The sequence below is a fragment of the Pleurodeles waltl genome, chromosome 6, assembly GCF_031143425.1.
Source record: "Pleurodeles waltl isolate 20211129_DDA chromosome 6, aPleWal1.hap1.20221129, whole genome shotgun sequence".
NCBI lineage: Eukaryota > Metazoa > Chordata > Amphibia > Caudata > Salamandridae > Pleurodeles > Pleurodeles waltl.
In genome coordinates, this window is record NC_090445.1 from 720,500,527 (window position 1) to 720,514,496 (window position 13,970).

The 13,970-nt window shown below is 44.1% G+C and overlaps 1 protein-coding gene across 2 annotated transcripts in view; it reads left to right on the forward strand.

Annotated features, from left to right (window-relative positions):
- The window catches only part of MCMBP (minichromosome maintenance complex binding protein), a 124,162-nt gene that overhangs the window by 93,505 nt on the left and 16,687 nt on the right, over positions 1 to 13,970 (forward strand). For both annotated transcript variants that reach the window (XM_069239231.1, XM_069239232.1), the window contains exons 11-12: positions 5,540 to 5,657; positions 12,923 to 13,088. In XM_069239231.1, coding sequence (XP_069095332.1) covers positions 5,540 to 5,657; positions 12,923 to 13,088 — 284 coding nt within the window. The remainder of the gene's footprint in view (positions 1 to 5,539; positions 5,658 to 12,922; positions 13,089 to 13,970) is intronic.

The window sequence follows — 13,970 nt, forward strand, 5'->3', positions numbered from 1 at the left end:
CTGCCATTTGCGATCCACTAGGCATTGGCAGCAGAGTTTGCCCACCTTTACATTCAAAGATCCTGCCAGATTGTTTACAACTAGAGCGATGTCCTGTCAACTCAGCCAGTTCCACAGGTGCAAAGTCTCAGGGCACAGGATCCCACCCCATTCTGTTTATTGCAGTACCACGTGGTGGTGGTCTAGTCTGAGAATGTGGATCAAACTCCCTTTGGCTTTTAACGCCAAGCTAATAGCCCTCAACTTGAATACGTTTATGTGGAGACCTTCCTCTGTCGAACACTAGAGTCTTCTTAACTCCATCTCTCCCAGACTACCTCCCCAATCCAACAGTGACACAACCATCACCACAGCCGGCTCTGAATGGGTTAAGGAGAGGGGTCTGCCAGTGGTCCAATTGTAGTCTCGCAGCCGCCACAGCTGGCTTTCTGTAGTCTCCCCCAAAACCTGGTTAAAATCTAAGAGGTTCCCTTGGTGCTGCGCCCAGAGACTTAATATCCTGCTGCCAAGCCGGTTTGTGCAATCTGGCATAGTTGGGCAGTAGGATGAAGGAGGCCAGGAAATCTCAGAACCACTCAGAGCCCCAGGACTAAGGCCAAAATGTGGATCATAGCCTGAATGTCCAATGAAATGTTTACTGGGGGAAGGCTTGAAATTGTACTCTGGTGAACTGACTCCTCAGAGAAGTAAGGTCTGAGATCCAGATGTTCATTGAGAGCCTTGGAGATGTTAGGAGGCTCCCTGTTGTCTGGAGGTGGCCTACTACTGACTGTAGTGTGCCTGCCTTCAACAGCTGTTTGTTGAGGTAGGGAAAGACTTGCATCCCCAACCTCCAAAGATGTGCTGTGACCACAACCACCATCATGTTCATGGACACCAGTAAGGTTGTAAAGGAGGAGGACTTTGGTGTTGTCTTTGCATTTAACCCCTTTCAAAGACTCAAAAGGGGCCAAAGCACCGACTGTCCTGGCTAAGCAGTCAGTAGTTTCCAAAGCAGAGAGGATCACATACTTTGTTGCATCCTTGCTATCTTGGCTGATCTGTGCTTAACTTGCAGACCGTGACCGGAAGTGTTAAAAGCAAAATTTCACCAACCATGTCCAACAAAGTGTGTAAATATCTGCCTAGGAGACAACTAGCAATGACTGCACAAAGGGCTAGGATGACAAGACAACACTCTTTTTCAGAATAGCTCCATACATTTAGATTTTCCATCAGGACGAGTCTTAGGAAAAGAGTTAGATTGTCTGCTTATTGAAGCCTGAACAACCAGGCTTTCTAGTGTTGAATGCTTGGTCAAGAAGACAGTATAACGTAGGGTAGACCTGTGACGTCTGGTTGCCTGCTTATTTAGTGTTGGGTGGGGGGGGGAGCAAGAGCAACACTTATCCCAGATGGCTACCAATGGGTCAGCGAGGGCTTAATTGAAAGGGAGAAGCTTGATAGATTCCTGTTTGGCCTTGGTCAGCACATTTGTTTTGACTTCAATGGATGGAAGCTGTTGGTCAAAAACTTCAGCCACATTCTGGCAGACAACATTAAAAAGAAGGTGGTTCCTCCATTGAAGGGCTTGTGGGGAACTAAACCCACTGTAAGAAAGATATCCAGTCCACTGTCCCCACACCTAAATATGTGTACGAATTCATGTTGTCTTGATATAGGGCATCATCCCCATCACCTCCTTTTGGTTAATCGGGACAGGTTGGAGGTTTGGTTCCTTGGTAGGGGTCAGAGTTTGAGGGGCCTTGACATCCGTGCAAGTTCACAGTACCCTAGACACCAGAGGCAAACCATGTGAGGGTCTGTCAGACACCTGCCTATAACAGGCCCTACAAGGTTCAAATGTGGTTTGGCGCGGGACGTGTTCCCTTGCACACAGAAGCAATTTCAGTTTCCTTATATGAACATTGCAAGAATATTTGAAAGACCAATAGTGCCAGAAATTGAGCCTGGGATGGCAAACTAACCCTGTCCTGTGCCAAGAAGTGAAATATTCCTTTGTATAGTGGAGCAAATGGGACAACCTGCTGGCAGTAGTACATTTCCAAAGGTCTCTCCTGATGCACTCCAAATTGAGTTGAAGATGAATTGCTGAGCACATGTAGTCTTGAATGTCATGAAAAAGCCTTAGGATCTTACAAATGTGCAACATGGTATTGTAGGTTTTTGTAAATTAAAAGTGATAATTAAAGATGTAATTTATATGAAATTCTTGGAACTTAATATTTCAATAGTGAATTATACTAGTACTTTTAAATAATAGATTTGAGTTCCCACAACCATATGGTCTAGGGTAGCTTGTATTACTGAATCCTGTGCAGTTTTCCCCTGTAGTAAAGTTTGGTTAAGAAGGCACCCGTTTTTCTGTTTTACAAATTGATCAGCTAAATTTGCCAGTATTCTATCCAGTCTACACCTCCAGCTGAAAAGTTTCTACTTACATTTGACGTCAAAGGAGATTAAATGAGTCCAATCCTTTGTTTTGTGTCTTCAAGTGGATAGCATCTTGTATAACCTCATTTTAAGAGAAATTCAACATACTTCTAGGAAAGCATAGACATCATACATGGAAAGATGGGGTTGTTAAAGGTGTCTATTAAGGAAGTATTGGCTTGAAAGGTTTATGTATACACTTCAGCATTGCTGTATTCACAACAAAGCTAGGGCTGATGCAGTGAAGTGGAAGACATCTTTACACAACCTTGTTTGCTCACAATTCTCTGCATCTTTCTCTTAAACCGTTCCTTCTGACTGTGGGCTTACTACTCCTAATGGATAGTAAATAAAATTGTAAGCTGGAGAACCTTACTTATGGACCTGAAAGTGCAGCTTCTAGTAGTCTTCAAATTAACAGATACTGTTTTGCAACACTTTTTTTTTTTTTTTTTTTTACCCTTGTATGTTTAAAAAAAACGAAAAAAAACCAAAACTTTTTTCTCGCCTATATGAAATGTAATCTTAAATTACAAAAGGCTATGTCAAATACAAAGAATGTTATCTTTTGTAAGCATATTGTCAATGCAAAAGGTCTTTTAAAATTAATATTTTATATTTAAAATATGCTTTGAGTGGGGGGTATGGCTTTGCAGGGGAATGGTTCACATTTGAATCACAGTACCGACAGGCCTTCCCCCTTCTGCAGATGCTCTGGAGACTTGAATGCCCCAGAATGGAGGGGCACAAGACGGCGATTGGGGAGGAGAGGCGACAGAGCCTACAGAGACTGTTGTCAAAATAGATGCAGCAGTGCAGCTTAGGCAAACAGCCGAGTGATCTGCTTATGCAGGAATGCAAGAGGAACTAATCAGTAAAGTTCTGTGCCATTTTGACGTGTGATATGTGGGACAAGCACAGTCTGAAGGGAGGAATTTATTAATTACCCGTTCTTTCCTGCATCCATTTTGGCCAACTCTAATATCACCCTGCGATAATGTGGAGAGTTCAAAGCATAGCAGGACACGTACTTGAGGGTGGGTTTACTGTTACATGTGGAGGAAATTGATAGGTTGAAATGAATATTTCACTATCGCCAAGTGAATCATTGGGTGCTGCACCCGTCCAGGAGCCAGGGAGCTGTGAAAGGACCTCATGGTTTTCAAGAAATGAATGCTGAAGAGGTACCATGACAAACTCATAATGTCACGTATACAAACTTCTTCTCTTAATCCTCTCTTTGGAGAGGTCACCCAGGCAGAAAAGATGGGAGAGGGAGCTACATTGGGGGCTCCCAGATGAAGACTAGCATATAATTCACTGAAGGACACTCAAAACCATCTAATAAGAGGAAAGGAAACAGCATGTGTTGTATTGGTAAAAGATCACATCGAGGCTTTGTTTGTTGTCGGGAACTAGTTGTTATTCCCTCATTGGCCAGTGGGTGTAGGTAATGGTATGGTTACTTTCTCAAAAATAAACCATTTTAATCCTTAATGCTCCTAGATACTGCACACGGGCAGTGATGTTCTATTTCTTGAAATGATTACAAAAAAAAAGTCCATATGGTAGACCTAGAATTATAGGGCTAGTAAGACGAGCTGAAGCACTCGCAGAACCTGATCTGCATCTGGTCTCATCTTCTGCTATACCTGCATTACGTTTAGTGCAGAGGTAGTCTGGCAGTGTCTTCCCAGTCATAATATCCTCAAACTAGGTCCTAATATGAGATTGCAGGAAGTGCAACACATTCTTGTGACCCTCCCAAGCTCTTCATTGTCACATGCCATCTACTTCACCAAACTGTTGTCTAATACCCTGCTACATGCCCAATCGTGGTTTCTCAAAAATGTTTGCCTTGCCTCAGTCAGTAAACAAATGTTTTGGGGTGTAGCCCATTCATTTCCTTGGTTCTTCCCAGTGAACATGAGAAAACTGGAGACTCTCCTTTCGTGCTCAGCCTAAGAAGTACTGTCAAAAGATGGGTCCTCGTCTTACCTATACACATTTAATTGTTTTTCACAGCTGGGCAATAGCCACCCGACAGCATGAGTATATTGCCAAAGGGCTAAGATAAATCCCTCCAAGTAGCATTGTTCTGTGGTTCCCAAAACAACTCTTCACAAGACAAAATCTTTCAGAGATCCCTAATGAGAATCCTCTCACCACTGAGTGAGTTGCATTTAACTAATCTCCTTATAATGAAGGATGCTATTTTGGATGTAGCTATTTGCTTGGACAACCTGCATCTCTCCAGTAGTCTTGGAAGGATGGCTCAGTCTCTACTTGATCCCAACTGCTGTAGTTTCTGCAGGTCTAGGCAAAGGCCCTATATTTTTAGGGCTGTAGCTCACCATGTGCAACTCACACACTGATAGTTTGATCTACAGAAGGATCGCTGTGCTCATTACACCAACCAAGTCCGCATTTGTTCCATTCTATAGTCTTCTATCAAACAGCAGTTCTGTGGGATGCATCTCGCTATATTTCATGAAATAAAACTTAGACTCTTATCTTAATCCTTGTCCTTTAAGTCAATGATGTTACCCAAACATGAGAGGAAGTTTAGCCTAGTGCTTAGCACCCCTATTCCTTAGGTTCCATTGTGTTAAGTGTGCACAGTTCAGCGTATCTCCAAGGGGCTACTTGTCTTGTCAGGAAAAAACGATGGAATTGGTTTAATGTGGGAATACAACCATATGGCAGTGACGTCCATATGTGATCGCATTTGATGGACTGAGTGAAACTGCAGGTGGGAGTAATTTCCTTAGCCATCTCCAAGATCCCAAAAGTTGAAAGTGGAAAGTAACTTTTGGTAAAGGTTTCTTGCTGTATATTAGTTTGTGCCCACGCTCTGGTTAACTCAGGTAAGCTATGCAAATTGATGAATTTCACTGTGGAAGAATATAAAGTGCCCAGGAGTGCTTCTGGTCACAGAGTATATAGCCAGAGGGAGGGCACACAAAGAGAATCAACTTTGTGACCCTAAAATTATTCTAATGGAACTAAACTTTAATACATTTGTCTCGGGATTTCTTCTCATGTAATATGTCGTAGGCTGAAGCCTGTCCCTGTTCTCCTATTGTCATTCCTTTTCTTCCCACAGGTACTCGCGCAGGGATGTTCTGCCATTAGGGAAGTTTACTCTGAACCTGAGCGGCTGTCCCAGGAATAGTGCCTTTACAGAACTTTTGTACCGGGTTCTTCAGCAGCTCGTACCAGCAGTAAGATTGTCATTCCAGTACAATATTTTTAATCTTTGCATTTTAGTGGCCAGTCGAGTTAGAGAGTGAATGGCTTCTAGGATTAACATGGCTTCCTAAAGCATCCATTTCCAATTTAAACCTGGTCGCCTTTTGGTATGGCGGAGTATCACAACATCTGTAAGGAATTGTGTGAAAGAATTGCAATACAATGACAAAAGCAAAAAAAGAGATATTGGTTTATTAGAAAAGGCAATTCGAAATTTGAATTCCCTAAAACTTGGGCAAAGCAAAAAATGGCAAAATTAAAAAGGCAAATTTGGCTAAAGCACAGTTAACTCTGTTATATTTTACAACAGAATGACAAATATAATGATGGTGCAGTCAGATGTGATGAGAGGGGGGTATAGGGGTGTCTTGTAGAGAATGCGAACCTTTCCTGGTGGCATTTGGAATAGGCTCAAGTAGCAAAGGACATGTTTATCCAATAATTTTTGCTTTTTAAGAGTTGTATGCATAATAAATCAAAAAAGCATATGTATCTTCACTATCACATTGATTTATCCATTCAATCTCCAAGTATTTCTTGTACTGGTATTGCTTAGTCCTTCTTGCTGCAGAATGCTCCTGCCACTGGCCTTCCCCCTTAAAGATATCAGAGGTGAGATTTGGTTGAAGGCCATTGGGGTGGATGGGGAGAGGTCTGATGCTTCTGGAATCCCACATTGGCAACCTAGATGTCTTAATTTCTCTGCCTATTTCTTCACTCAGCAGAAATGACATGTTTGGAAGTAAAGTGTCTGTGTCCGGCTGAAAAGGGAACCAAGGGTTACCAGTAAAATTCACCTTAGCCAGCAACAACACTGCGCTCTCTGCAAGTAGAAGATCACTGCACTGTAGCTCTCTGCTGGGTACGTGGTCTGTTTAATTAGGAGAGGCTGCTCCTCAGAAGCCTTCATTGCACTGTTGGTGAGGCACTTACTCTGTAGGTAAAGGAAGCCTACTCCGTGGTATGACAGTATAACTTTTCGGTTACCACATCATCTCAGTCAGCGACGGTTGCACTATGGTGTATTCAGAGTGTGTTCTAAGTGAGGAAATCTTGCGATCACGGTTACTCAGGAAACCTAAAAATGTGTGTGAAAACAAGTGTTTGGTGGCATGTGTAGCTGCAGATACACATGTTGTGCATAGTCCGCCGTCTGGTGTTGGGTCGGAGTGTTACAAGTTGTTTTTCTTCGAAGAAGTGTTTTCGAGTCCCGAGACCGAGGGACTCCTCCTCCTTTGTTCCATTGCGCATGGGCGTCGACTCAATGTTAGATTGTTTTTTTTCCGCCATCGGGTTCGGACGTGTTCCTTTTCGCTCCGGGTTTCGGGACGGAAAGATAGTCTTAACTTCGGAAAACTACGTCGGTATTGTTTCGCTCGGGATCGGGTAAGAATAGAATCAACACCGAATCGTGAAGAGCTCCGGTAGCCCTTCGGGGAAATTTCGATCCCCCGTCGAGGCCTGGTCGGCCCGACCGCGTGTAACATCGACACTGATGGAACGGACCCCGTTCCGATTCTGTCCTAAATGCCACAATAAATATCCATATACAGACCAGCATTTGGTCTGTAACTTGTGCCTGTCGCCCGAGCACAAGGAAGAAACGTGTGAGGCCTGTCGTGCGTTTCGGTCCCGAAAAACGCTCCGCGACCGGCGAGCCAGAAGATTGCAGATGGCGTCCACGCCGACAGGACACCGAGAGTTCGAGGGACAAGGAGAAGAAGAGGAAGCCTTCTCCATCCATGAATCGGACTCGGAGGAATTCGATGTCGAAGAAACCGTGAGTAAGACGTCGAAGCAAGCACCACACAAGAAAACAGACAAGGCCCAGGGGACGCCACTGCCAACAGGCCATGGCTCAACCCATAAAGTAGGTGACCGTCCATCGGCACCGAAAAAGGCCGAACTGGTGCCGAGATCGTCCGACTCGGGTCAAGACACAGGCACGCAGCAATCTTGGGACTCTGAAAGTGCTGCCGAAAAAGATCGACACAGAGACAGCGGAACCCAAGCTGCTCAGCGCAGAGACAGCGGCACCGAGGAAGATCGACGCCGAGAAAGCTCAACGCCGGAAAAGAAAAAATTCGCCTCTGAGACGAAAACAAGCAGAGACACAGTTTCGGTGCCAAAACGACCAGCAACCGAACCAACTGCCAGCTCATATACAGAGGAACAATCACTGTCCTCTCAAATGCGCAAACACAGATTTGAAGAAGAGTTACAGACCACTGATGTAGACCACACACAAAAGCGGAACTTCATACAAAGTGGGACAGGGAAAATCAGCACTCTTCCCCCCCCAATCAGGAGAAAAAGGAGACTCGAGTTTCAAACTCCGGAACAAACACCACAAAAAATGGTGAAGGTAACTCCGCCACCCTCTCCTCCACCTGTAACTCACACATCACCGGCACAGACTCCGTCACATTCACCGGCTCATACCACCATGAGCCAAGATGACCAAGACGCTTGGGACCTATACGACGCCCCAGTATCGGACAATAGTCCAGAGTCGTACCCTACCAAGCCCTCGCCACCTGAGGACAGCACAGCGTATGCACAGGTGGTAGCTAGGGCAGCAGAGTTCCATAACGTGTCGTTACACGCAGAACCTGTCGAGGATGACTTCCTTTTCAGCACCCTCTCCTCCACCCATAGCACCTACCAAAGCCTGCCTATGCTTCCAGGAATGCTAAGGCACGCAAAGCAGATCTTCAAAGAACCGGTCAAGAGTAGAGCGATAACTCCAAGGGTGGAGAAAAAATATAAAGCACCGCCCACAGACCCTGCTTTTATCACCTCACAACTGCCACCAGATTCAGTCGTGGTAGGGGCAGCTCGCAAGAGAACCAACTCGCACACATCAGGCAAGGCACCACCTCCGGATAAAGAGAGCCGCAAGTTCGACGCAGCCGGGAAAAGGGTCGCAGTACAAGATGCAAACCAGTGGCGCATCGCGAACTCTCAGGCGCTCCTAGCGCGATATGATAGAGCCCATTGGGACGAGATGCAGCATCTCATCGAGCATCTGCCCAAAGAATTTCAAAAACGGGCAAAACAAGTGGTTGAGGAGGGACAAAACATCTCCAATAACCAAATACGCTCCTCCATGGACGCAGCGGACACAGCTGCAAGAACAATAAATACCGCAGTAACCATAAGAAGGCACGCATGGTTGCGCACGTCTGGCTTTAAACCAGAAATACAACAAGCGGTGCTCAATATGCCGTTCAATGAACAGCAATTGTTTGGACCCGAAGTGGACACAGCAATTGAGAAATTGAAAAAGGACACTGACACAGCCAAGGCCATGGGCGCACTCTATTCCCCGCAGGGCAGAGGCACTTTCGGCACCTTCCGCAAAACAACTTTCAGAGGGGGGTTTCGGGGTCAAGCCACACAAGCCAGCACCTCACAATCAACACCGTCTACCTACCAGGGACAGTACCAAAGGGGAGGCTTTCGGGGCCAGTACAGAGGAGGACAATTCCCTAGAAACCGGGGGAAATTTCAAAGTCCAAAAACCTCTACAACCAAACAGTGACTCACAAGTCACTCAACCCCTTCACACAACACCAGTGGGGGGAAGACTAAGTCAGTTTTACAAATCCTGGGAGGAGATAACAACAGACACTTGGGTCTTAGCAATTATCCGACATGGTTATTGCATAGAATTTCTCCAACTCCCTCCAAATGTCCCACCAAAAACACAGAATATGTCAAAACAACATTTAGACCTTCTAGAACTAGAAGTTCAAGCATTACTACAAAAGGACGCAATAGAATTGGTACCATGTACACAAGTAAACACAGGAGTTTACTCACTGTACTTTCGAATACCAAAAAAGGACAAAACACTGAGACCAATCCTAGATCTCAGAACACTAAACACCTACATCAAATCAGAACACTTTCACATGGTCACGCTACAAGACGTGTTACCACTGCTAAAGCATCAAGACTACATGACAACCCTAGATCTAAAGGACGCGTATTTCCACATACCGATACATCCCTCGCACAGGAAATACCTAAGGTTCGTATTCAAGGGAATACATTACCAATTCAAAGTGTTGCCGTTCGGTATAACAACCGCACCAAGAGTATTCACAAAATGCCTAGCAGTAGTAGCTGCACACATCAGAAGGCAGCAAATACACATATTCCCGTACCTAGACGATTGGCTAATCAAGACCAACTCCCTAACAAAGTGTTCACAACACACAGATTATGTCATACAAACCCTCTACAAACTCAGTTTCTCCATCAACTACACAAAATCTCACATTCTGCCGTGCAAAACACAGCAATACTTAGGAGCGACAATCAACACAACAAAGGGAATAGCCACTCCAAGTCCACAAAGGGTTCAAAATTTTCACAAGGTTATACAAGCCATGTATCCAACACAAAAGATACAGGCAAAGACGGTATTAAAACTCCTAGGCATGATGTCCTCATGCATAGCCATTGTCCCAAACGCAAGACTGCACATGAGGCCCTTACAACAGTGCCTAGCATCACAGTGGTCACATGCACAGGGTCACCTTCTAGATCTGGTGTTGATAGACCGCCAAACATACATCTCGCTTCTATGGTGGAACAGTATAAATTTAAACAAAGGGCGGCCTTTCCAAGACCCAGTGCCACAATACGTGATAACAGATGCTTCCATGACAGGGTGGGGAGCACACCTCAATCAACACAGCATCCAAGGACAATGGGACGTACAGCAAACAAAACTGCATATAAATCACCTCGAACTGTTAGCAGTATTCCTAGCGTTGAAAGCATTTCAACCCATCATAACCCACAAATACATTCTTGTCAAAACAGACAACATGACAACAATGTATTATCTAAACAAACAGGGGGGAACACACTCTACACAGCTGTGCCTCCTGGCACAAAAGATATGGCAATGGGCAATTCACAACCACATTCGCCTAATAGCACAATTTATTCCAGGGATCCAAAATCAACAAGCAGACAATCTCTCTCGAGATCACCAACAGGTCCATGAATGGGAGATTCACCCCCAAATTCTAAACACTTACTTCAAAATTTCGGGGACACCTCAAATAGACCTATTTGCAACAAAGGAGAACGCAAAATGCCAAAACTTCACATCCAGGTACCCACACAGGCAGTCTCAAGGCAATGCTCTATGGATGAACTGGTCAGGGATATTTGCGTACGCTTTCCCCCTCTCCTTCCATATCTAGTAAACAAATTGAGTCAAAACAAACTCAAACTCATACTAATAGCACCAACATGGGCAAGACAACCTTGGTACACTACGCTACTAGACCTGTCAGTAGTACCCCATGTCAGGTTGCGCAACAGACCAGATCTGTTAACACAACACAAACAACAGATCAGGCATCCAAACCCAGCATCGCTGAATCTAGCAATCTGGCTCCTGAGATCCTAGAATTCGGACATTTAAACCTCACCCAAGAATGTATGGAAGTCATAAAACAAGCTAGAAGACCATCCACTAGACACTGCTATGCAAGCAAATGGAAAAGATTTGTTTGCTACTGCCATAATAATAAAGTTCAACCATTACATGCATCTCCAAAGGATGTAGTGGGATACTTACTACATTTACAGAAATCAAATCTAGCCTTCTCTTCCATAAAGATACACCTCGCAGCAATATCTGCATACCTGCAGATTACCCATTCAACTTCACTATTTAGGATACCTGTCATTAAAGCGTTTATGGAAGGCCTAAAAAGAATTAGACCACCAAGAACACCACCTGTTCCTTCATGGAACCTCAACATCGTCTTAACAAGACTCATGGGCCCACCTTTTGAACCCATGCACTCATGCGAAATGCAATTCTTAACGTGGAAGGTTGCATTTCTCATTGCCATCACATCTCTAAGAAGAGTAAGTGAAATTCAGGCGTTTACTATACAAGAACCTTTTATTCAAATACACAAAAATAAAGTTGTCCTAAGAACTAATCCAAAATTTTTACCAAAAGTTATTTCGCCGTTCCACTTAAATCAAACGGTAGAACTACCAGTGTTCTTCCCACAGCCAGACTCAGTAGCTGAAAGGGCCCTACATACATTAGACATCAGAAGAGCACTAATATACTACATTGACAGAACAAAAGAAATTAGGAAAACAAAACAACTGTTTATTGCATTTCAAAAACCTCATAGAGGAAACCCAATATCAAAACAGGGTAAAGCCAGATGGATAGTTAAGTGCATCCAAACCTGCTACCTTAAAGCAAAGAGAGAACTGCCCATTACACCAAGGGCACATTCAACCAGAAAGAAAGGCGCTACCATGGCCTTCCTAGGAAACATTCCAATGAACGAGATATGTAAGGCAGCCACATGGTCTACGCCTCACACATTTACTAAGCACTACTGTGTAGACGTGCTATCCGCACAACAAGCCACAGTAGGTCAAGCCGTACGAAGAACTTTATTTCAGACTACTTCCACTCCTACAGGCTGAGCCACCGCTTTTGGGGAGATAACTGCTTATTAGTCTATGCACAACATGTGTATCTGCAGCTACACATGCCACCGAGCGGAAAAAGTCACTTACCCAAAGTACATCTGTTCGTGGCATTAGTCGCTGCAGATTCACATGTGCCCACCCACCTCCCCGGGAGCCTGTAGCCGTTTGGAAGTTATCTTCAACATTTGTACATTTGTAAATATATTACTTAAACCTTAGTTGGTACATACTTATTCATTCCATTGCATGGGCACTATTACTAACATACACAACTCCTACCTCGCCCTCTGCGGGGAAAACAATCTAACATGGAGTCGACGCCCATGCGCAATGGAACAAAGGAGGAGGAGTCCCTCGGTCTCGAACTCGAAAACACTTCTTCGAAGAAAAACAACTTGTAACACTCCGACCCAACACCAGACGGCGGACTATGCACAACATGTGAATCTGCAGCGACTAATGCCACGAACAGATGTACACTGGGTAAGTGACATTTTCCATCCCACCTGATGAACACCTAGCATTGCCCCACTTTCACTCCCTCTATCCTGCAGCAAGGCTGCGTTAGCCCACTTCCATAACCACCACCAGCAGCTCCACTTTTTTTCTTGTACCTCATCTGCCATTTCGCATTCTCAGAAATTCACAAATGGTGCTTTCTAATTGAGGAAAAATAAGACTTCATGTACCATATAGCAAAAGCTTTGTCTGGAGTACAGGTTCACCTTCCTGTGTTTTCTTGCAGTCCTACCATTTGCGAATGACCATACAGAACATGAATGAGTTGAAGTTTATACCGCGCAAAGACTACACTGCCAACCGCCTGGTAAGCGGCCTTTTGCAGCTGGCTGGGAACACGTCCCTCATGGTGGATGAAACTGCCCTGGAGCAAGGACAGCTAGACACATTAGGTGAGGTGGTGCAAAATATACTTGGGCAGACTTGGCAAGAATTGTGCAGTGCTTTGAGAAAAGCGGTTGATCTTGAGATGTACAGGGTGTGCTTTGTCTTAACATATTTTGCTGTCTTGTGCAGAAGAATTGAAATTTGCTTACACATGTTTGTACAATTGTTGTCCAACACCCTGATTTAGTGATTGCAAATTACAATCAAACTTAATGAGCCAAACATATTTAACAAATGAGTTAAAGTAAAAAAACAAAAACGTTGTTGATGCCAGGATGTCTTGTTTTCAAAAATGCTTCTTCAGTCGTTGTTGGGCTCAGGCACTCACTAAGTTATTGTTCATGCATTCTGTTGCTCATTTTCTACACTCATGCATACTTTCCTCTACCCACACACACATTCTTGCTTTCACTCACATGCACAACCACAATAAAACACAAGCAAGCTCAACAACATATGCAGGATGAATTAAAAGTAGGAAGAAATGTGCTGCTGCTTAAACAAGGCTGGCATATGCTTGCAAATAAAATTAGCCACTGGCGATGGTATTGTACCTAGAGTATCATTGCTTTAAATTTCCATTATAACCACCATGTATAGAAGGAGTATGCTGGTCACCTGGAATGGTTAAATAATGGAACACTATAGAGCAGCAATTCTAACCTCTAGACTTCTGTAGACTCCAGCTGAACCATTACTGGAATCCAGGGTTTCAATTGAGGCCAGCAAACATCAATACTATGTTATGTTTGCTGTACTTGTGCTGCTCCCACAAATCAATTTAAGGATACCAACTTAATTTTTAGCCTTCTATTTCAAATTCCTTCGCATTTGCAGAATGTTTTACAGACAGTTTTTCAATTTTAAACTTTGCTTCTTTATGTATA